At 42.5% G+C, this 22,500-nt stretch overlaps 1 protein-coding gene and 1 pseudogene across 1 annotated transcript; one reads left to right on the forward strand and one right to left on the reverse strand.

Annotated features, from left to right (window-relative positions):
- The first annotated feature begins 6,835 nt into the window (after window positions 1–6,835).
- LOC141776395 (tripartite motif-containing protein 16-like) lies at window positions 6,836–9,168 on the forward strand. Its single transcript, XM_074649927.1, has one exon. It carries the CDS (start codon window positions 7,028–7,030, stop codon window positions 8,687–8,689), a length of 1,662 nt encoding a protein of 553 aa, XP_074506028.1. The 5' UTR covers window positions 6,836–7,027; the 3' UTR covers window positions 8,690–9,168.
- Window positions 9,169–11,812: 2,644 nt separating this feature from the next.
- The window catches only part of LOC141776247 (P2Y purinoceptor 14-like), a 12,069-nt pseudogene continuing 1,381 nt past the window's right edge, over window positions 11,813–22,500 (reverse strand).

Consider the following 22,500-nt stretch of genomic DNA (forward strand, 5'->3'; position numbering starts at 1 on the left):
CATGTAGTGTAAAGCGCTTTGAGTGGTCGGAAGACTAGAAAAGCGCTATATAAGTCCAAGTCCATTTACCATTTACCATCCATCCTCTGAATGCTCTAGGTCTCTAGTTTGATCCATCCATCCTCTGAATGCTCTAGGTCTCTAGTTTGATCCATCCATCCTCTGAATGCTCTAGGTCTCTAGTTTGATCCATCCATCCTCTGAATGCTCTAGGTCTCTAGTCTGATTCATCCATCCTCTGAATGCTCTAGGTCTCTAGTCTGATTCATCCATCCTCTGAATGCTCTAGGTCTCTATTTTGTGGCTGTAAAGTTTCATGAGGCTTTGATTATCCTAGAGGTCACCAGAGGTCATTTTATACAGTGAGGTCAATGAAATGTCTCCTATGGGGATTAACATCATTTAACCCTTTAGTCTAACTTTGGAGCGTTATTTAACCTCCTTCCCGACAAGCTAAGCTAACATAACTGAACCTGCTGCAGCCTCTGAGAGGCAGTGAAGTCGGCCGCGGTCGCCTGCGTTAACTTGTTATTGCAGCAGAGACTGAATGTTTAGGTGGCGGCTCTGTGTCCACTGTCCACCCACGCCGTCTCTGTCCTGGAAGAGAATGGGAGGAAGAGGAGTCCAGTGGGGAAGAGGAAGATATCAGACCACGAGAGGAGGAAGTGGAGCATCTCTGTTCATCTCTGCTGAAACAACACTGAACATCTGCCCAGTGAGACACAGCTGGTGTTACACAGCACTTATATGATGAATGCTTTTGATACACATGCTTTAATAAAATACTGAAATACTTTTAACCTAAACATGCAGAAGCAGCGTTCAGTTTTTATTCACCAAATATTTGGAAGAAGCTCCCAGAAACCTGCAGGACCTCCAACTCTGAGTTCTTTTAAATCAAAGCTTCAAACTTTCCTGTTTGCTGCTGCTGCCTTTTATTAAACCAGATAATGATCTTATATACTGCACTAGAGCTTTTACTCTTGTGTGTTATATTCTATTTTAGCTTCTATCCTAGCTTTTATTTTTAGCTTGTTTTTATTTTCTAATCTTTAATGTTTTTATAAATGTTTTAATTATGTCTTAATGTTCTTTTGCACTTTGTCTCAATGTTCTTAAATGTTTATGTAAAGCACTTTGAATTGCCCTGTTGCTGAAATGTGCTCTACAAATAAAGCTGCCTTGTTGCCTAACCTTGCAGACTGTATGTCATGCTGATACCTTTTCACCTTCTATAAAATGTATGACTAGTAAATGTTACCATTTACTATTACTGAATGCAATTTGCTTCATTATAAGTTGTCTTTCAATCAAACATTAAGATATAAGTGGAAAAAACTGTTCACAAAACATGATAGACATGACAACTGACTATTTGTGGAACAATTTAGCCACAAATTCACATCCTGCCCAGATACGGTCCAGACATATACTCGCTTTAGACTGAGTCTTGTTCTTTTCATGTCTTCACTGCACAGAGATCAGCTGTCAGCTCCTTTGAACAAACTGACGTAGTGTGATATTACATCTATTTAAATGTCTCTTTACTGATGTTGTTTGAAGCTGCCAAAGGCTCAGTGAAGTGTTGACATGTCTTCCTGCAGTGAACATCACAGCAGGATAATAACAAGAGAAATGTGAAACCTGATGCACAACACAAGAGGGCGCCCTCATCCTGCTAACCAGGGATGTAGTGGAGGTTAAAGCTCCTCTACTCAGTCTGTCTGCATGTTTTAAACTATGTTTTTAAGCCCATCAGAAACTTTATAATGTCTCATACATCATGGTCAGGGTGTCGGACTTCTCTTAGTCAAAGTGAATTCTCCTTTTTTTAGTAAACAGAAATGAGTGATTTTCCTGGTGGTAGTTTGGCTTGTGTCTCACTAACCGAGGCGTTTACTGTATGTCCTCCTTCATTTCACTTTTTAAAAACCTCACCTGTGTTTTTAATGTTTTAACACTGTTCTAGTAGATTTTCTACTAACTTGTAGTTGTTGTTTCTGCCAGCTGCTGAAGTTCAGGTTGACCACAGTGTGTTTGGGTTGTGTGTCAGAAGGCTATTCTCATATTGATGCTTTTTTTTTGTGAAGAATTGTGTCGATATCACCGATCAATAAATATCAGTAGTGGAGGTTAAAGCAGCTCAACTCAGTTTGTCTCCAGTTTCAGTTGAGAACATCTTTTTATTCTGATAAAAAACCTTTATAGTAAAAGTGCATTGTGTCATACATCATGGTAAATGGTGTCAAACCGATATTAGTTCTTTAGTTATAGTTATTTAGTCAGGAACCAGACTGTCACTGATTTAATGCACCACCCTGCCAGCACGCTCTGTGACCCAAATCAAACACACCCTAGATGTTGCAGACCAACAAGGTGCATGCTGGATCTGGCCGACCTGCTAACATGCTAACATGCTAACATGCTCATGGTGGATCCTCCAGCGGTGAGTTGTGTGTGTGTGTGTGTGTGTGTGTGTGTGTGTGTGTGTGTGTGTGTGTGTGAGGCCTTTCTGCTGTTTGTGATAATAATCCCTGATGTGACTGCAGAGCCTCATTCAGCTCAACATGTCTGAAAACTTTGAGGAGCAGCAGAGTTGAACCTGGAGCAGATCATGGAGGACTTCATGGTGCACGAGACTCCCAGAATGACGTCCAGACAGGTGAGTACAACAACCTCACTGATGGATGTAACTCACTGTACAGAGAGGGACGTCAACAAACACTGTGTTGTATAGACACGGAGCATTGTGTGTGTGTGTGTGTGTGTGTATGTGTGTGTGTGTCTCTGTGTTTGTGCTACATGGTGTATAAAACTGTGCAGCTCTCCTTTACTTTAACATGTGTGTATGCAGCTGCTGTAGAGTTCATATAGTTCAGGGGTGCCCAATACGTCGATCGCAATCTACCGGTCGATCGCGAAGGTAGTGTGGGTAGATCGCATGGCATTAAAAAATAAATAAATAAATAAATAAAAAAAATAAATAGACGTCAGCCTATCATCCATCCTCACTATGAAATGTGTCACTTGATTGACATACAGGGCAGCCAGTCTGACATCTGATCTTTTCTGACACATGGGTCACCACGCATGCGCAAACAAGCGCGCCAAGTGCGGCAAAACTCTAGCAAGCTACCGAGTTGCCTAGTTAGCCTCCAATTTATTTCTTCTAAACTTAAAGGGTATAAAAATGAGTGGGGGAGCTGGACCAAGTAAGAAGCCAAAAACCTACCACTTCCATACGGACTGGGAGGAGGACTTTTTTTTCACAATGTCATATTCGAAGTGCGTTTGCCTCATCTGCCAGTCTACCATTGCTATTCCGAAGAAGGGAAATGTGGAGCGGCATTTTCGGACTGTTCACAAAAACTACAACACTGACTTCCCTCCGAAAAGCGAGCTGAGAAAGAGAAAGGTGAAGGAACTAAAATCCCAGTTCCCAATCCACAGCAGTCATTTTTCTCACAGCTGACCACAAAAGCGAAGGCTGCCACCGAAGCATCATTCCGGGTGAGTCACTTCATCATTAAGAACAAGAAGTCCTTCCAAGACGGAGAGATGATAAAAGAGGCATTCGTTGCAGCAGCTGACTCGTTGTTCCGAGATTTTAAAAACAAACCAGAAATATTATCTTCAATCAAAGCTCTCCAGCTATCAAGAAGTACAGTTACACGGCGCAGTGAAGCCGTGGCCGAGGATTTGACCCAGCAACTTTGGAAGGATATCGCGGACTGCGAGTGTTTCTCACTGCAATTGGACGAGTCTACAGACGTGAGTGACACAGCCCAGTTGTGCATTTTTATTCGGATGGTGTTTCCCGATATGACTGCAAAAGAGGAGCTGTTAACAGTACTGCCCATGAAAGAACACACGCGAGGAGAGGACATTTTTCAGTCTTTCAAAAACTTTATCGAGAAAACCCAGCTCCCAGTGTGGAAATTGGTGTCCATCACCACGGACGGAGCGCCCGCGATGGTTGGCCGCTCAAATGGATTTATTGCCAAGTGCAGGGAGGACGATGCTTTCCCAGACTTCCTCAATTACCACTGCATAATACACCAACAAGCGTTATGCGCAAAAATGCTCAACATGAAAGAGATAATGGATGTGGCAATGAAGATCGCCTGTTCTATTCGTGCCAGATCTCTTCAAAGACGGCTATTCCGTGCGCATCTGGAGAAGGCTGACTGCGACCACTCTGAGTTGTTGCTACACACTGACGTGAGATGGCTTAGTAGAGGGAAATTCCTGCAAAGATTTCGATAGCTCTGTCCGGAGATTAAGGAGTTTTTCCGTGTAGCTAAACATGCAGAATACAACCAACTAAATGACGATCAGTGGCTGCTAGACTTAGCATTTTTAACCGATCTGACCAACATGTTAAATGACCTGAATGTAGAGCTGCAAGGAAAAGACAAAATCGTAATCAATATGATCAGCTCAGTTAATGCTTTCAAATGGAAAATGCAACATCTGTCCTCAAAGATGCAGCGCCATGATTTGGCAAACTTCCAGAACCTCGCGTCAGAGCTGGAGACGCAAGGCAAGGCGTGTGTGCAACTTGACAGTGCACGCTACACAGAGCAGATTGAGAACTGTCTGTCAGAGTTTGACAGACGCTTTCAAGACTTTGTTTTACTGGAGCCAGTCGCTACATTCATGTGCTACCCTTTTCGGGAAGATGCTGAGGTTGATTCACTCGCATCAAAAATTGCAACACTGTTTCACCTGAACTCATCTGGAGTGGAGGATGAGATTTTGACACTACAAACTGACATTCAGCTTAAGTCCAGGGCTCATGGACAGTTCTGGAACTTACTCACAGAGGAAAAGTACCTCAACATGAGGAAATGTGCTACCTCCTTGACTGCATTATTCAGCTCCACTTATTTATGCGAGTCAGCCTTTTCCCACATGAAGATTATTAAGTCCAAATACCGTTCCACCTTGACTGATGATCATTTGGAAGTGTGCTTGAGGCTGGCTATCAGCAGCTACTGTCCGGACTATGCATCCCTGGCTGATTCCATTCAGTGCAAGTCATCAGAGTAAGGTAATGACAAAAAATGTAGAGTTATATTGTACAATATGGGTTCATGCAGTTATGCAAGGTACACCAACATATATTGTACATTTAAAGAATACTCAATATATTTATAAATAAATATATGTTTTGCATTTTTATAGTAGGTAGATCATTTTGACTTGGTCATTTTATAAGTAGCTCGCATGCTGAAAAAGTGTGGGCACCCCTGATATAGTTTATACGACTCCATGTTGTCTGCTGGGTGATGTTTTATTCTGCTGTTGATTCTATAAGAAGTGGCAGGTTATTTTATTTATGTGGCTTAATAATGCTTGTTGCATCCGCCGTGGTGTCCATAGACTTCTTATTTATTGTTCATTAGTTTTGTTTAATTGTCTGAGTTCTGTCTCTTTCCTAATTCATCCTGGTCAGGCTGCACCGAGGACGGCCGTTGTATGTTTATAATCCATCATTGATATTTAATAGAATTCATTTTGTAACCTATAGGTGTTCTTTGATTTAACAACAAACAACAGGGCTTTCATCCAGACACCGCTGTTCGTGTCCTGTGCGTTACAAAATTCAGTTTCATGTTCACTGTTCAAACATAGAAGCTTTAAGCCCAACCATGTTGTTTTTTTCCTAAACCTAACTAAGTGGTTTTGTTGCCTGAATCTAAACAAGCATATTTGTTTAATTCACAACATTAACGTGTTTACTGCCACCGAAAAGTGACGCAGAGGGATCTGTTTTTTTAGGAAAATGGCATTAAAGGAACAGTGTGTAGGATCTGGCGGTATCTAGTGGTGAGGTTGAGACTGCAACCGACTGAAGCCTCTCCCGTGTGCCAAGCGTGTTGGAGAGCTACAGTGGCCGACGCGAAAACGCGGATGACCCTCTCTAGAGCCAGTTGTTGTAAGAGGAGCGTAGGTCATCTGGAGCAGAGCCAGCGCTTAGAGTGTGTGTGTGTACGAGGGAAGTGAGTGATGAAGCAAGAGACAGAGAGAGCCGCGACGGTGGGAGCGAGTTACGTTATCGACTCCAGCCCAAGCCGTTCTGGGCTACTGTAGAAACATAGCGGTGCATCATGGTGGACTCCCTGAAGAGGACCCGCTCTCTAAACGGCTCATTCTAAGGTCACAAAAACATGATTCTTATTTTCAGGTGATTAGACACTAAAGAAAACATACTTATTAATATTATATTCCATTTCTGCCAATAGATCCCCCTAATTGTTACTCACTGGTCCTTTATCACACTGATTGTTTTTATGTAGTTTGCATTTGTTTATTTAGGTTATACTTATTATAAGGCCAGTAATCTCTCATTAGAGTCAAATGATCTGATGCATTCAGGTCCTGTGGGATTCAGGGCCACTAACACATTTGATATATTTGTTTAAATGCATCTGACATTAAAATACACCTTTTACTCAAAATGATATTCTAGATTTAATCTGTTTTCTACACAAACATTTGAAGGACTTTATCACACAAGTAAAAACTATTTGGGGATTTCATTCCTTCTACAGCAGTGATTCATTCTTCTATTTTTCATCTGCTGTATCAGCATCATCAAACAGTATTTCAGGGAAAAAGAAGAGCTAATTCTGAAAACTGAGGAGCTGTCTCCAAACCCAGAGGTACCAAGAAGAGTTCACCTCCTAAAAGCTTATGGCTCCGGTGTTTTGAACTGAGAAATGATCTCTAGATTGTAAACAAACCACTCGTATCTCTCTCTAACCGCTCCTCTTCCTGGAATGAAGCAGAGCCTGATAACTCCTCCCTCCTCTTCTCAAAACCACCCAGTTGCACTCTGTCCTCTTATTTCCTCGTTCCCTCCCCTTCAGATCTACAGTTTTGAAGATGGGTGTAACCGACATGGTGGTGCAGTGAGAGCTGACAGGCTGCATTCAGTGCACATGTTGTTTAGATCAGAGCTCAAACTAGTTTCACTTCTCAGGAAGTGAGACTCAGACAGTCGTCGTCTCTGAGAGGTGAAATGGCGCAGCAAGGAGTTCAGCTGGACCACGAAAGGTTCTCTTGTTCCATCTGTCTGGATCTACTGAAGGATCCGGTGACTACTTCCTGTGGACACAGCTACTGCATGAACTGTATTAAAGGCTTCTGGGATGGAGAGGATGAGAAGAAGATCTACAGCTGCCCTCAGTGTAGGCAGACCTTCACACCGAGGCCTGTCCTCATGAAAAACACTATAATATCAGATTTAGTGGAGGAACTGAAGAAGACTGGACTCCAAGCTGCTCCTGCTGATCACTGCTATGCTGGACCTGCAGATGTGGCCTGTGATTTCTGCACTGGGAGGAAACTGAAAGCCTTCAAGTCCTGTCTGGTGTGTCTGGCCTCTTACTGTGAGAAACACCTCCAGCCTCATTATGACTCAGCTCCGTTCAAGAAACACAAGCTGGTGGAGCCCTCCAAGAAGCTCCAGGAGAACATCTGCTCTCGTCACGACGAGGTGATGAAGATGTTCTGTTGTACTGATCAGCAGTGTATCTGTTATCTCTGCTCTGTGGATGAACATAAAGGCCACGACACCGTCTCAGCTGCAGCAGAAAGGACCGAGAGGCAGAGAGAGCTGGAGGTGAGTCGACTCAACATCCAGCAGAGGATCCAGGACAGAGAGAAAGATGTGAAGCTGCTCCAACAGGAGGTGGAGGCTGTCAATCGCTCTGCTGATAAAGCAGTGGAGGACAGTGAGAAGATCTTCCCCGAGCTGATCCGTCTCATGGAGAAAAGAAGCTGTGATGTGAAGCAGCAGGTCAGATCCCAGCAGGAAAGTGAAGTGAGTCGAGTCAAAGAGCTTCAGGAGAAGCTGGAGCAGGAGATCACTGAGCTGAAGAGGAGAGACGCTGAGCTGAAGCTGCTGTCACACACAGAGGATCACAGTCAGTTTTTATATAGCTACCCGTCACTGTCACCGCTCAGCGAGTCTACATCCAGCATCAATATCCGTCCTCTGAGCTACTTTGAGGACGTGACGGCGGCTGTGTCAGAAGTCAGAGATAAACTACAGGACGTTCTGAGAGAGAAATGGACAAACGTCTCACAGACAGTGACTGAAGTGGATGTTTTACTGCCACAACCAGAGCCCAAGACCAGAGCTGGATTCTTACAGTATTCACGAGAAATCACACTGGATCCAAACACAGCATACACACAGCTGTTATTATCTGAGGGGAACAGAAAAGCAACATTAATGAGAGAACATCAGTCTTATCCTAGTCACCCAGACAGATTCACTGATTATTGTCAGGTCCTGAGTAGAGAGAGTCTGACTGGACGTTGTTACTGGGAGGTGGAGTGGAGAGGAGATGGAGTTCATGTAGCAGTCGCATACAAGAGTATCAGGAGAGCAGGGGGGGGTGAATGTAGATTTGGATACAATGACAAATGTTTGGCGTTAAATTGTAACAATAACAGTTATACATTTTGGTACAACAGTGTTAAAACTCCCGTCTCAGGTCCTCTGTCCTCCAGAGTAGGAGTGTACCTGGATCACAGTGCAGGTATTCTGTCCTTCTACAGCGTCTCTGAAACCATGACTCTCCTCCACAGAGTCCAGACCACATTCACTGAGCCTCTCTATGCTGGACTTTGGCTTTATTATGGAGCCACTGCTGAGTTGTGTAAACTGAAATAGACAGAAGTCATTTGAGGGTTCAACTCTGTGTTTTAACTCTTCAACTTCTCTGGTGTCCATCATTGTTGCTGCAGAGCTGATTTGTGGCTGCACCGCAGAGGGCCAGCCCTACAAACACTAAAGTCTGTCACTGACTGACTGACCGAGTGATGAAGTTACAGGATTGGTCGGCCGACTGTTGGAGGTTCCTCATTGGTTGTTGCTCTTTCTAAATGAAAAGCTGGAGAACAGTTCAGTGTTCATGTTTTCTGGGGAGCGTGTCAGCGGTTCATTGAATCATTACATCGTGCTGTTGTTGTGCATGTGCTGTTGTTTATGTTCCTTTAAGTCACGTTACGTTGTTGCTTCGTATTGTGTTACCGTGCATTCACACCAAGCGAGAAGCTTAAATTAGCAAGACACACGTCGCTACTGCGGTATGAACCCAAAATAAACAGACTGTGCTGTGATTTAATTACAATAAACGGATCAAAAATGAAGCCGAAATAACGACATTATGATGCTGATTAGTAAAAAGTCTGAATTCATGCTTTGTCAGGTCTGTTACCAAGACGACAAGCAAACAGCTTTTAAAATGCTTGTTTTCTGAATGGAGTTTGGATCGATCAGTGCCAGGCTGTGCAGCTGCTCCTTTAACACTCCATCTAGGAATAAATACAGCAGCAACAACAACAGTGATGACATCAACTTTGTAAGTATGTATATATTGTTACACAGCACTTATATGATGAATGCTTTTGATACACATGCTTTAATAATATACTGAAATACTTTTAACCTAAACATGCAGAAGCAGCGTTCAGTTTTTATTCACCAAATATTTGGAAGAAGCTCCCAGAAACCTGCAGGACCTCCAACTCTGAGTTCTTTTAAATCAAAGCTTCAAACGTTCCTGTTTGCTGCTGCTGCCTTTTATTAAACCAGATAATGATCTTATATACTGCATTAGAGCTTTTACTCTTGTGTGTTATATTCTATTTGAGCTTCTATCCTAGCTTTTATTTTTAGCTTGTTTTTATTTTCTAATCTTTAATGTTTTTATAACTGTTTTAATTATGTCTTAATGTTCTTTTGCACTTTGTCGCAATGTTCTTTAATGTTCAATATTATATTATATTATATAATATTATATTATGTTATATTATATTATACTATATCATATTATATTATGTTATATTATATTATATTATATTGTGTTATATTATACTATATGATATTATATTATATTTTATTAAATTATATTATATTGTATTTTTTTTATTGTATCATATTATACTATATTTTATTTTATTATATCACATCATATTGTATTATATTATAGTTTATTATATTATATTATACTATACTATATTATATTTTATTATATTATATTATATCATATTATATATTTTATTTTATTATATTTTATAATATATTTAAATATATTATATTATATGATATTATATTATATTGTATTTTATTATAGTTTATTTTATTCTATTATATTTTATAATATATTTAATTACACAATATTATATTATATTTTATAATATATTGAATTATATTATATCATATTATATTATATTCCTATATTTGACCAGCTGCACTATTTTATGTTTTAAATTCCCCTTCTTACTTGTGTGATTTTATATTTATTTTATAGCAGCATTAGAGCAGCCTGAGAACAAAAAATATTGCCAACGGCTGCTTCTATGAAATTATTGTGCATATGACAAATAACTTTAATATTAACATCTACTATACAAAAAACTGTTGTTTTGTCTCACTGCATATTACTGTGTGATTTTATTTGATGAGCTGTGTGCTCCGTCTCAAACGTATATAAATATTAAAGTTATTATAATCTAACAGAGAAGAGAGTGACCTCAGAGCCACAGAAACCAGATCAGCTGAATTTACTGAGAAGTGGACGGTTGCCGTGGTAACGCCGGAGGAGAACTGAACTCACCAGCCGTCTCTGGTCCCGTGAGTTCGATGCCCAGCGATTGCGTCCACTTTCACTTCCACATCACCACTTCCTGTTCTCTCCTTCACGCTGGTGACTCATCAATAAACACAACTGAGACTGTCAATCATTATTTAATATCTATACTTTAATATATATATACTGATATTTATATACAATTATACAAGTCTGCATTTACACAGGACCACATCTCTATCCTTGATTCCTCTCCTCGTCTCCTCTCCTCGTCTCCTCTCCTTGTACCCTCTTTTCTTCTCTCCTTGTCTCCTCTCCCTGTGTCCTGTCCTTATCTCAACTCCTCTCTTGTTTCCTCTCTTTTTCTCCTCTCTCTGTCCTCTCCTTGTGTCTTTCCTTATCTCCTCTCTTCTCTTGCCTCCTCTCCTTGTCTCTTCTCCCTGTGTTGTCTACTTGTCTCATCTACTTGTCTCCTCTCCTTGTCCCCTCTACTTGTCTCTTCCCTTGTCTCTTCTCTTTGTCTCCTCTCCCTGTATCCTGTCATTGTCTCCTTTCCTTATCTCTTCTCCTCTCTCTTTTTGTCTCCTCTCCTTTTCTCTTCTCTTGTCTCTTCTCCCTGTGTCCTCTCTTGCCTCCTCCCCTTTTCTCCTATCCCTTTGTCCTCTCCTTGTTTCCTCTCCTTGTCTCCTCTCTTGTCTACTTTCCTCTCTTGTCTCCTCTCTTTGTGCTTTCTCCTTCCCGACAGTTTCCTCAGCAGTGACTCTATTGTCTCCTCTCTTGTCTCCTCTCCTTATCTCCTCTCCTCCTCTCCTCTCCTTGTCCCCTCTCCTCCTAGACTCTGGCCGGTGGTCAGCGACCTCCTCCTGTCTCTCCTCTCTTGTCTCCTCTGTCCTGTCCTCTCCTTGTCTCCTCTCCTCGTCTCCTCTCCTCCTCTCCTCTCCTTGTCCCCTCTCCTCCTAAATGTGGCTCAGACTCTGGCCGGTGGTCAGCGACCTCCTCCTGTCTCTCCTCTCTTGTCTCCTCTGTCCTCTCCTCTTCTCCTCTCTTGTCCCCTCTCCTTGTCTCCTCTCCTTGTCTCCTCTCCTTGTCTACTTGTCTCCTCTCCTTGTCTCCTCTCCTTGTCTGCTCTCCTCTTAAATGTGGCTCAGACTCTGGTCGGTGGTCAGCGACCTCCTCCTGTCTCTCCTCTCTTGTCTCCTCTGTCCTCTCCTTGTCTCCTCTCTTGTCTCCTCTGTCCTCTCCTCGTCTCCTCTCCTTGTCTACTTGTCTCCTCTCCTTGTCCCCTCTCCTCCTAAATGTGGCTCAGACTCTGGCCGGTGGTCAGCGACCTCCTCCGGTCTCTTCTCGACAGTTTCCTCAGCAGCGACTCTCTGAAGGTTCGGCACATCAGGAAGTAGATGATGGGGTCGAGGCAGACGTTGAGCGCCGACAGGAAGAGCGTCCCCTCCTTCAGCTGGAACAACAGGAAGCGGGCGTCCGGGCTGAAGCCCGACTCCGGCATCTGGCTCAGAGTGTACGGCACGCGGCAGACGTGGTACGGCACGAAGCAGACGAAGAACACCGCCAGGATGCTGAAGATGCTGCGGTTCGACTTCCGGCAGACGTCGCTGTTGTCGCGGCGCACGCGGCGGTAGGACTGGTAGACGCGGCAGGCGATGGAGGTGTAGCAGTAGGCGAGGACCAGCAGGGTCACCCAGAACAGGCCGACGCTGAGGAGCGTGGACACCCGGTCTTCAGCTGCATGCAGTGCCGCGAGCTCTCCTCGTCGGCCGGCCGGCTGGTCAGCACCACGTTGGGCAGGACGCAGACGAGGAGGAAGCTCCAGGTGAGGAGCGCCAGCACCCGGGCGAAGCCGACGCTCTGCAGGACATGCAGCGAGGACACGCCGCCCAACCGGGACCTGCAGGAGGATGAGGAGGAGGAGGAGGAGGAGGAGGTGTGTCTGACGATCTTAACGTAGCGCTCGAGGCTGATGAGCCCCATGAAGAGGATCCCCACGTACATGGACGAGTAGAAGAGCACGGCGGTGTAGCGGCAGGTGACCACGTGGAGGCGCCAGCCGCCCAGACCCAGCTGAGCCGCCAGCCTGAAGGGGAAGGTGGTCAGCATGAGGAGGTCGGCCACCACCATGTTCTTCAGGTAGACCACCAGGCCCGAGTCACTGGGCACCCTGAAGAAGATCCAGGCGGCCACGCCATTCAGGGACGCCCCGACCACGCAGATCACCAAGTAGAGCGGCGGGAGCACCTGCTGGGTGAAGATGCTGCTGAAGTCTGATTGGTTGCCGGGGAGACGGGTGGCGTTGAGGTGTTCCATCACTGGAAACACACAAACAACACAGTTTGAACATAATGAACAGTAGATGTCACAGTAGAAGTACGTTTCTCTGTCAGGAGAACTCTTAATAAGTCTCTTTTACATTTAACAAAGGCCGTGTCGGTGTGTTAACTCCCCACAGAAGCCTTTTATGTTCATGAACTGAACACACAGCGCTGTGTTTACACGGGGACACGTGCACAAATAAAAAGCGTCTTGAACTCCTGTTTGTCCTGCTGTTCACACACACTTCCCTCCTCCCACCACCGATTCATCCCGGTCCAACACACACTGTGGTCCTCCTCCATCAAACGCCTATAAAAACAGTCCGCGCTGACACCAGGACGCCTTCTGTTTTCCTGTCCTGATTCTTTTATTTTTAGCCCTCGTCTTGTCTCGAACCTGTGACTTCTGCTGTCGCCAAATGATTGTTTCCCCGAGTTGATCTGTACAGAAGTTCAACTTTTAAACACTAAAGCGATCACACGCCGGCTTCTGCTTCTCACTTGGAAACGGTCAATATCAAGTTAATAACTTTAAAAATATCATGATTCTGACTTCCTGTGTTTATGTTATATATTTTTTAATATTATATATTATATATATATTTTGATTTTAAAGTCATAAATTTACGAAAATAAAATGAAGATATTCTGAGTTTAATGGGACACATTTACGAGAAGAAAATCACAAATTTACGTCACATTTTAACTCACAAATTTATAATAATAATAATAATAAATTCAACTTATAAAGCGCTTTTAAAGAACTCAAAGACGCTTATGAGATTTTAAAGTCATTAATTTATGAGGAAAAAACTCCGATATTCTGAGATTAATGTGGCACATTTATGAGAAAAAACTGACAAATTTATGACACATTTTAAAGCCAGAAATTTACGAGAAAAAAACTCACAAATTTGCGAGATTTTAAAGTCATACATTTATGAAAAAAAACCTCAATTTTTATCAATTAATTAATGGTAAAACATAATAATAATAATAAAATAATACATTTATTTTTGCTACATTTAATATCATATTCATTTATCGAGTCATTTATTTATTTATTTATATTTAATTTAATTAATTGATAAAAATGTAACATCATTTGATATTTTTGTTATAATTTGTTTCTTTATTTATTCATAATTAATTAATTAATTCCCTTATTTATTTACTCTTCTGTTTAATTTTTATCTTTTATTTATTTATGTATTTATCTGTATTATTTATTTATTTTGCATTTATTTCGTTTACATTTATTTTCAATATAATTTTTTTTTACATTTAATGACATATTTATTTATTGAGTCATTATATATTTATTTATTTTTTACTTTGGCAGGTGCCATCCTCCATACATGGGGTCATTATAATATCCTGGCGAGCAGGAAGGAGATCAGGACATTTAATTATCTCATACATCTAGAACAAACTGTCATTTTTCTCCTACACAAACTTTTGTTTTAGCGATTCCTCTAAGCTGACTCATACTTTATTGGCTGGTAATTTGGATGACACAGACGAACAAGATGCTGATCAGCAGCAACAACTTCTGCTTTCCGCCTTCTAGATGACCTGGCGCAGGAAGTGATGCAACGATCCTCTTCGCTAGAAGAGCTGAACGTTCAGAGGAAGCGTGTTTCTAGATTGTGTGCAACGATTAGAGCTGAAAATAGGGTGGTTTCATCAACTCAGCTCACAGTGAAAAAACAGACGTAGTAGAAAAGGATGTGAGTGATCAACTCGTTATCAGTCAACTCACACAACGAGGGAAAACATCTGGATAAACTCATGGTCCAGATGTTTGTCTCTCTGCCTGTCCACCTGTGTACTGTGAGCTTCATGTATTCAACACCAGTGATTCACAATCAGAAAGAAAAGATGTTTGAGTAGTTTACAACTGTCTGTTGATAATAATGAAATGACAGCTTAATAATTACCTGTAAATGGTGCTAATATTAAAAATAATCATGAACCCGTCAGTCATGAAGGTCACATGGTTTATTACAGAACCGGCTCATGTTGTTAACCAGCGTCTAAAATACTATTTGGAACATCTTTTATTAGTCACATTGATCGTTTTATTGATCAGCTTCAGTGTTGTTGAAATCACAACTTAAACAGATACCAGTACTTCTACTTTATAGCCACCATAATGTCATAAAGTTGTATTTATACTGTACACATTTATTCAGAGAGGCAGACATAATGAAATTATATTTCACTGTTTATTTGATTTTTAATTAAATTTTATTTTATTTATTTTTTATTCATTTCAATATATATTTTGTGGGAGAAACCTGAGCACCAGGAGAATCCCCTTACTGATATATGATGGATTGACTTCTTTTTTTAAACACTCTAATTACCTAAAAATATATTAAAAAAATATTTGGGGGTAATTTAGAGTGTCCAGTTAGCCTCACGCATAACTAGGAATTGTGGGAGAAACCTGAGCACCAGGAGAAAAACCCTACTGATATATGATAGATTGACATTTTTTTTGAATACTCTAAATTACCACCAAATATATTTAAAAGTATTTGGGGGTAATTTAGAGTGTCCAGTTAGCCTCACGCATAACTAGGAATTGTGGGAGAAACCTGAGCACGAGGAGAAAAACCCTACTGATATATGATAGATTGACATTTTTTTTGAATACTCTAAATTACCTAAAAATATATTTAAAAAATATTTGGAGGTAATTTAGAGTGTCCAGTTAGCCTCATGCATAACTACGAATTGTGGGAGAAACCTGAGCACCAGGAGAATCCCCTTACTGATATATGATAGATTGAAATTTTTTTGAATACTCTAAATTACCACCAAATATATTAAAAAGTATTTGGGGGTAATTTAGAGTGTCCAATTAGCCTCACGCATAACTAGGAATTGTGGGAGAAACCTGAGCACCAGGAGAAAACCCTTACTGATATATGATAGATTGAAAAACAAATTGGAATACTCTAAATTACCTAAAATTATATTTAAAAAATATTTGGAGGTAATTTAGAGTGTCCAGTTAGCCTCATGCATAACTAGAAACTTTGGGAGAAACCTGAGCACCAGGAGAAAACCCCTACTGATATATGATAGATTTAAAAAAAATGTAATACTCTAAATTACCTCCAAATATATTTTAAAAATATTTGGGGGTAATTTAGAGTGTCCAGTTAGCCTCACGCATAACTAGGAATTGTGGGAGAAACCTGAGCACCAGGAGAAAAACCCTACTGATATATGATAGATTGACATTTTTTTTGAATACTCTAAATTACCTAAAAATATATTTAAAAAATATTTGGAGGTAATTTAGAGTGTCCAGTTAGCCTCATGCATAACTACGAATTGTGGGAGAAACCTGAGCACGAGCAGAAAACCCTTACTGATATATGATAGATTGAAATTTTTTTGAATACTCTAAATTACCACCAAATATATTAAAAAAATATTTGGAGGTAATTTAGAGTGTCCAGTTAGCCTCATGCATAACTAGGAATTTTGGGAGAAACCTGAGCACCAGGAGAAAACCCCTACTGATATATGATAGATTGAAATTTTTTTGAATACTCTAAATTACCACCAAATATATTTAAAAGTATTTGGGGGTAATTTAGAGTGTCCAGTTAGCCTCACGCATAACTAGGAATTGTGGGAGAAACCTGAGCACCAGGAGAAAACCCTTACTGATATATGATAGATTGAAAAAAAATTGGAATACTCTAAATTACCTAAAATTATATTTAAAAAATATTTGGAGGTAATTTAGAGTGTCCAGTTAGCCTCATGCATAACTAGGAATTTTGGGAGAAACCTGAGCACCAGGAGAAAACCCCTACTGATATATGATAGATTGACATTTTTTTGAATACTCTAAATTACCACCAAATATATTTAAAAGTATTTGGGGGTAATTTAGAGTGTCCGGTTAGCCTCACGCATAACTAGGAATTGTGGGAGAAACCTGAGCACCAGGAGAAAACCCTTAGTGATATATGATAGATTGAAAAAAAATTGGAATACTCTAAATTACCTAAAATTATATTTAAAAAATATTTGGAGGTAATTTAGAGTGTCCAGTTAGCCTCATGCATAACTAGAAACTTTGGGAGAAACCTGAGCACCAGGAGAAAACCCCTACTGATATATGATAGATTTAAAAAAAATGCAATACTCTAAATTACCTCCAAATATATTTTAAAAATATTTGGGGGTAATTTAGAGTGTCCAGTTAGCCTCACGCATAACTAGGAATTGTGGGAGAAACCTGAGCACCAGGAGAAAAACCCTACTGATATATGATAGATTGACATTTTTTTTGAATACTCTAAATTACCTAAAAATATATTTTAAAAATATTTGGAGGTAATTTAGAGTGTCCAGTTAGCCTCATGCATAACTACGAATTGTGGGAGAAACCTGAGCACCAGGAGAAAACCCTTACTGATATATGATAGATTGAAATTTTTTTGAATACTCTAAATTACCACCAAATATATTAAAAAGATATTTGGAGGTAATTTAGAGTGTCCAGTTAGCCTCACGCATAACTAGGAATTCTGGGGAAACCTGAGCACCAGGAGAAAACCCACGCAGACACAGGGAGAATATACAAACTCCCCACAGCCGGACAGGTGGAGGTGTCTCAGTGAGGCTGCAGTGCTAATCACTAATCACTGAGGAGGGATGTAGGGGTGGAGGGACGGTGATGACGTAGAGGATGAGGGGGAGGTTGAGAGAGGAAGGTAAGGGTGGAGGGAAGACGGGAAGGCGAAGGGGGGAGGAAGAGGGATCTGCTGGTATCCAACCTGAGCTGCAGCCTCCTCTACCTGACTGTTGCCGTCACGCTTCAGGAAGAACCTGCGCATCCAGCGAAAACAACCTTTCTTCTTCTCTTTCTTCTCCACCCCCTCCCGCTCCGTCTCTTCCTTTTTCATCTTCTGTAATGTTGTCTCTCGATCCTCGGTCCTCCTACGAGAAAAGACTCCTCTCATCTTCTTCTTCATTTTCAGGCAGATGTCCTCCAGGAGCTTCTTCTCAACCTCCATGTGTTGGACTGTGGTCTCCAGGCTCTGTTCTCTGTCCGTCAGGTCCTTGTTGACGTCCTCCAACTGACTGACCTTAGTCTTCCAGATCTGGTCTTTTTCTGTCAGGACCTTTGTGACATTGTCCTCCAGAGCCTTGTATTTGGCCTGCCAGGCGTCCTCTCTCTGTCGGAGTTCATCTGCAGAGCTCAACAGCTCGGTTCTGGTCTCCACGAGCTTTTCATTGAGACTCTTCTTCTCCTGGAAGAGACCAAAGATCACAGCGTCCTTATCGCGCTGCTCCTGCTGGAGATCAAAGATCACAGCGTCCTTATCGAGCTGCTCCTGCTGGAGATCAAGGATAACAGCGTCCTTATCGTGCTGCTCCTGCTGGAGATCAAAGATCACAGCGTCCTTATCGCGCTGCTCCTGCTGGAGATCAAGGATCACAGCGTCCTTATCGCGCTGCTCCTGCCGGAGATCAAGGATTACAGCGTCCTTATCGATCTGCTCCTGGCGGAGATCAAGGATAACAGCGTCCTTATCGTGCTGCTCCTGCTGGAGATCAAGGATCACAGCGTCCTTATCGCGCTGCTCCTGCCGGAGATCAAAGATCACAGCGTCCTTATCGCGCTGCTCCTGCTGGAGATCAAGGATCACAGCGTCCTTATCGCGCTGCTCCTGCTGGAGATCAAGGATAACAGCGTCCTTATCGTGCTGCTCCTGCTGGAGATCAAGGATCACAGCGTCCTTATCGATCTGCTCCTGCTGGAGATCAAAGATCACAGCGTCCTTATCGCGCTGCTCCTGCTGGAGATCAAGGATCACAGCGTCCTTATCGCGCTGCTCCTGCTGGAGATCAAGGATCACAGCGTCCTTATCGCGCTGCTCCTGCTGGAGATCAAAGATCACAGCGTCCTTATTGCGCTGCTCCTGCTGGAGATCAAGGATCACAGCGTCCTTATCGCGCTGCTCCTGCTGGAGATCAAAGATCACAGCGTCCTTATCGCGCTGCTCCTGCTGGAGATCAAGGATCACAGCGTCCTTATCGCGCTGCTCCTGCCGGAGATCAAGGATAACAGCGTCCTTATCGTGCTGCTCCTGCTGGAGATCAAGGATCACAGCGTCCTTATCGCGCTGCTCCTGCCGGAGATCAAAGATCACAGCGTCCTTATCGCGCTGCTCCTGCTGGAGATCAAGGATCACAGCGTCCTTATCGCGCTGCTCCTGCTGGAGATCAAGGATAACAGCGTCCTTATCGTGCTGCTCCTGCTGGAGATCAAGGATCACAGCGTCCTTATCGATCTGCTCCTGCTGGAGATCAAGGATCACAGCGTCCTTATCGCGCTGCTCCTGCTGGAGATCAAGGATCACAGCGTCCTTATCGCGCTGCTCCTGCCGGAGATCAAAGATCACAGCGTCCTTATCGCGCTGCTCCTGACGGAGATCAAGGATAACAGCGTCCTTATCGTGCTGCTCCTGCCGGAGATCAAGGATCACAGCGTCCTTATCGATCTGCTCCTGCTGGAGATCAAGGATCACAGCGTCCTTATCGCGCTGCTCCTGCCGGAGATCAAAGATCACAGCGTCCTTATCGCGCTGCTCCTGCCAGAGATCAAGGATAACAGCGTCCTTATCGCGCTGCTCCTGCTGGAGATCAAGGATCACAGCGTCCTTATCGCGCTGCTCCTGCTGGAGATCAAGGATCACAGCGTCCTTATCGCGCTGCTCCTGCCGGAGATCAAGGATAACAGCGTCCTTATCGTGCTGCTCCTGCTGGAGATCAAGGATCACAGCGTCCTTATCGATCTGCTCCTGCTGGAGATCAAGGATCACAGCGTCCTTATCGCACTGCTCCTGCCGGAGATCAAGGATAACAGCGTCCTTATCGTGCTGCTCCTGCTGGAGATCAAGGATCACAGCGTCCTTATCGCGCTGCTCCTGCCGGAGATCAAAGATCACAGCGTCCTTATCGCGCTGCTCCTGCTGGAGATCAAGGATCACAGCGTCCTTATCGCGCTGCTCCTGCCGGAGATCAAGGATAACAGCGTCCTTATCGTGCTGCTCCTGCTGGAGATCAAGGATCACAGCGTCCTTATCGATCTGCTCCTGCTGGAGATCAAAGATCACAGCGTCCTTATCGCGCTGCTCCTGCTGGAGATCAAGGATCACAGCGTCCTTATCGCGCTGCTCCTGCTGGAGATCAAGGATCACAGCGTCCTTATCGCGCTGCTCCTGCTGGAGATCAAGGATAACAGCGTCCTTATCGCGCTGCTCCTGCTGGAGATCAAGGATCACAGCGTCCTTATCGCGCTGCTCCTGCCGGAGATCAAGGATAACAGCGTCCTTATCGTGCTGCTCCTGCTGGAGATCAAGGATCACAGCGTCCTTATCGATCTGCTCCTGCTGGAGATCAAAGATCACAGCGTCCTTATCGCGCTGCTCCTGCTGGAGATCAAGGATCACAGCGTCCTTATCGCGCTGCTCCTGCCGGAGATCAAGGATTACAGCGTCCTTATCGTGCTGCTCCTGGCGGAGATCAAGGATAACAGCGTCCTTATCGTGCTGCTCCTGCTGGAGATCAAGGATAACAGCGTCCTTATCGTGCTGCTCCTGCCGGAGATCAGGGATTGCAGGGTCCTTATCGTGCTGCTCTTTACGGAGACCACGGATAACAGCGTCCTTATCGCGAATGTGCCACGTCAAATGGTTCACTCTGATCTGGAGTTGAGTCTGCTGCGTCTCCCAGCCTCGCTGCTCCTGCCGGAGATCAAGGATTACAGCGTCCTTATCGATCTGCTCCTGGCGGAGATCAAGGATAACAGCGTCCTTATCGTGCTGCTCCTGCCGGAGATCAGGGATTGCAGGGTCCTTATCGTGCTGCTCTTTACGGAGACCACGGATAACAGCGTCCTTATCGTGCTGCTCCTGGCGGAGACCACGGATAACAGCGTCCTTATCGTGCTGCTCTTTACGGAGACCACGGATAACAGCGTCCTTATCGTGCTGCTCCTGCCGGAGATCAGGGATTGCAGGGTCCTTATCGTGCTGCTCTTTACGGAGACCACGGATAACAGCGTCCTTATCGCGAATGTGCCACGTCAAATGGTTCACTCTGATCTGGAGTTGAGTCTGCTGCGTCTTCCAGCCTCGTTGCTTCTCAGCTAGGTCCAAAGTAAAGTTGTCCTGCAGTTCCTTCTGCTGGGCTTCCAACAGTTGGACTTTTCTTTCCCAGGCGATCTCCTTCAGAGCGTCGTTTTCTTCCTTGAAGGTTTTCAGTTCTTTGGTGAACCAAAGCTCCTTAGAGCTCAGTAACAATGATGCTTGATCCATGGAGATGTAAATAATGTACTCACCCTACAGTCGACTGTCAACGTTAAACTGTTTAACCTGAACGGTAAATTAACCTGAATGTTAAATTAACCTGGATGTTAAATTAACCTGAATGTTAAATTAACCTGAATGTTAAATTAACCTGAATGTTAAATTAACCCGAATGTTAAATTAACCCGAATGTTAAATTAACCTGAATGTTAAATCAGCTTGTCAAAAACTGTCTGGTTCACTAATCTTCTCCTATAAGTAAAATTTTAGATTAAAGCCAAACTCAGCATCACAGGAATCACAGCCGATTCCAGAACATCACATTGTGATGTCATGAGACAGTTTGGAATACAGCCTTACCTGTGATGTCATCACATTCTCATGTCATCATGTCATCACATTCTCATGTCAACATGTCATGAGAATGTGATGACATCACAATGTGATGACATGACGGGTAAGGCTGTATTCTAAACCTCATACTATACTAGTAGTACGTACTGATTTGGCCAGAATGTAGCATGTAGTACGCAGTATGGAAATCTACAATATGCCAAAAATACCTGGATGTCGTACTGAAAACACTGTTACAGTAAAAGTTACAGTAAGTATTGTAACAGTGTGGTATTAGTACTTTTACTGCAGTAAAGGATCTGAATACTTACTAAATACGGCATCATTGAGGCTCTCAGGATAATATATATACTGTATATATATATATATATATATATAATTTCATCATATATTATTTTTTGATAAATAATAAAATCATCCTTTTTTCTTCTCTCCTCCTCTCGTTCCTCTCTCCTCCGCTTTATATACAGTATATATATATAAATGCATATAAATTATATAAATATGCCTACATGTTAAGTCTAAATCTCTTTGTTTCCTGACTCAAAATAGGTCATAGACCCCTAAAAAGTGTTCCCGACAAAACATCCTGACATGTATTTATATATTTTTTATTTTTTTATGTTTATTTTTTTAATTGAATTGTATTTTTCCGCGTTATTATTATTATTATTATTATTCCCAAAGCACAACAAACCAGACAGAAAACTGTAGTGTGTTTTCTCTTTTAGTTAGTTAGTTAGTTAGTTAGTTAGTTAGTTAGTTAGTTAGTTAGTTAGTTAGTTAGTTAGTTAGTTAGTTAGTTAGTTGATTAGTTAGTTAGTTAGTTAGTTAGTTAGTTAGTTAGTTAGTTGATTAGTTAGTTAG

Source organism: Sebastes fasciatus, chromosome 11 (assembly GCF_043250625.1).
Source record: "Sebastes fasciatus isolate fSebFas1 chromosome 11, fSebFas1.pri, whole genome shotgun sequence".
Classification (NCBI taxonomy): domain Eukaryota; kingdom Metazoa; phylum Chordata; class Actinopteri; order Perciformes; family Sebastidae; genus Sebastes; species Sebastes fasciatus.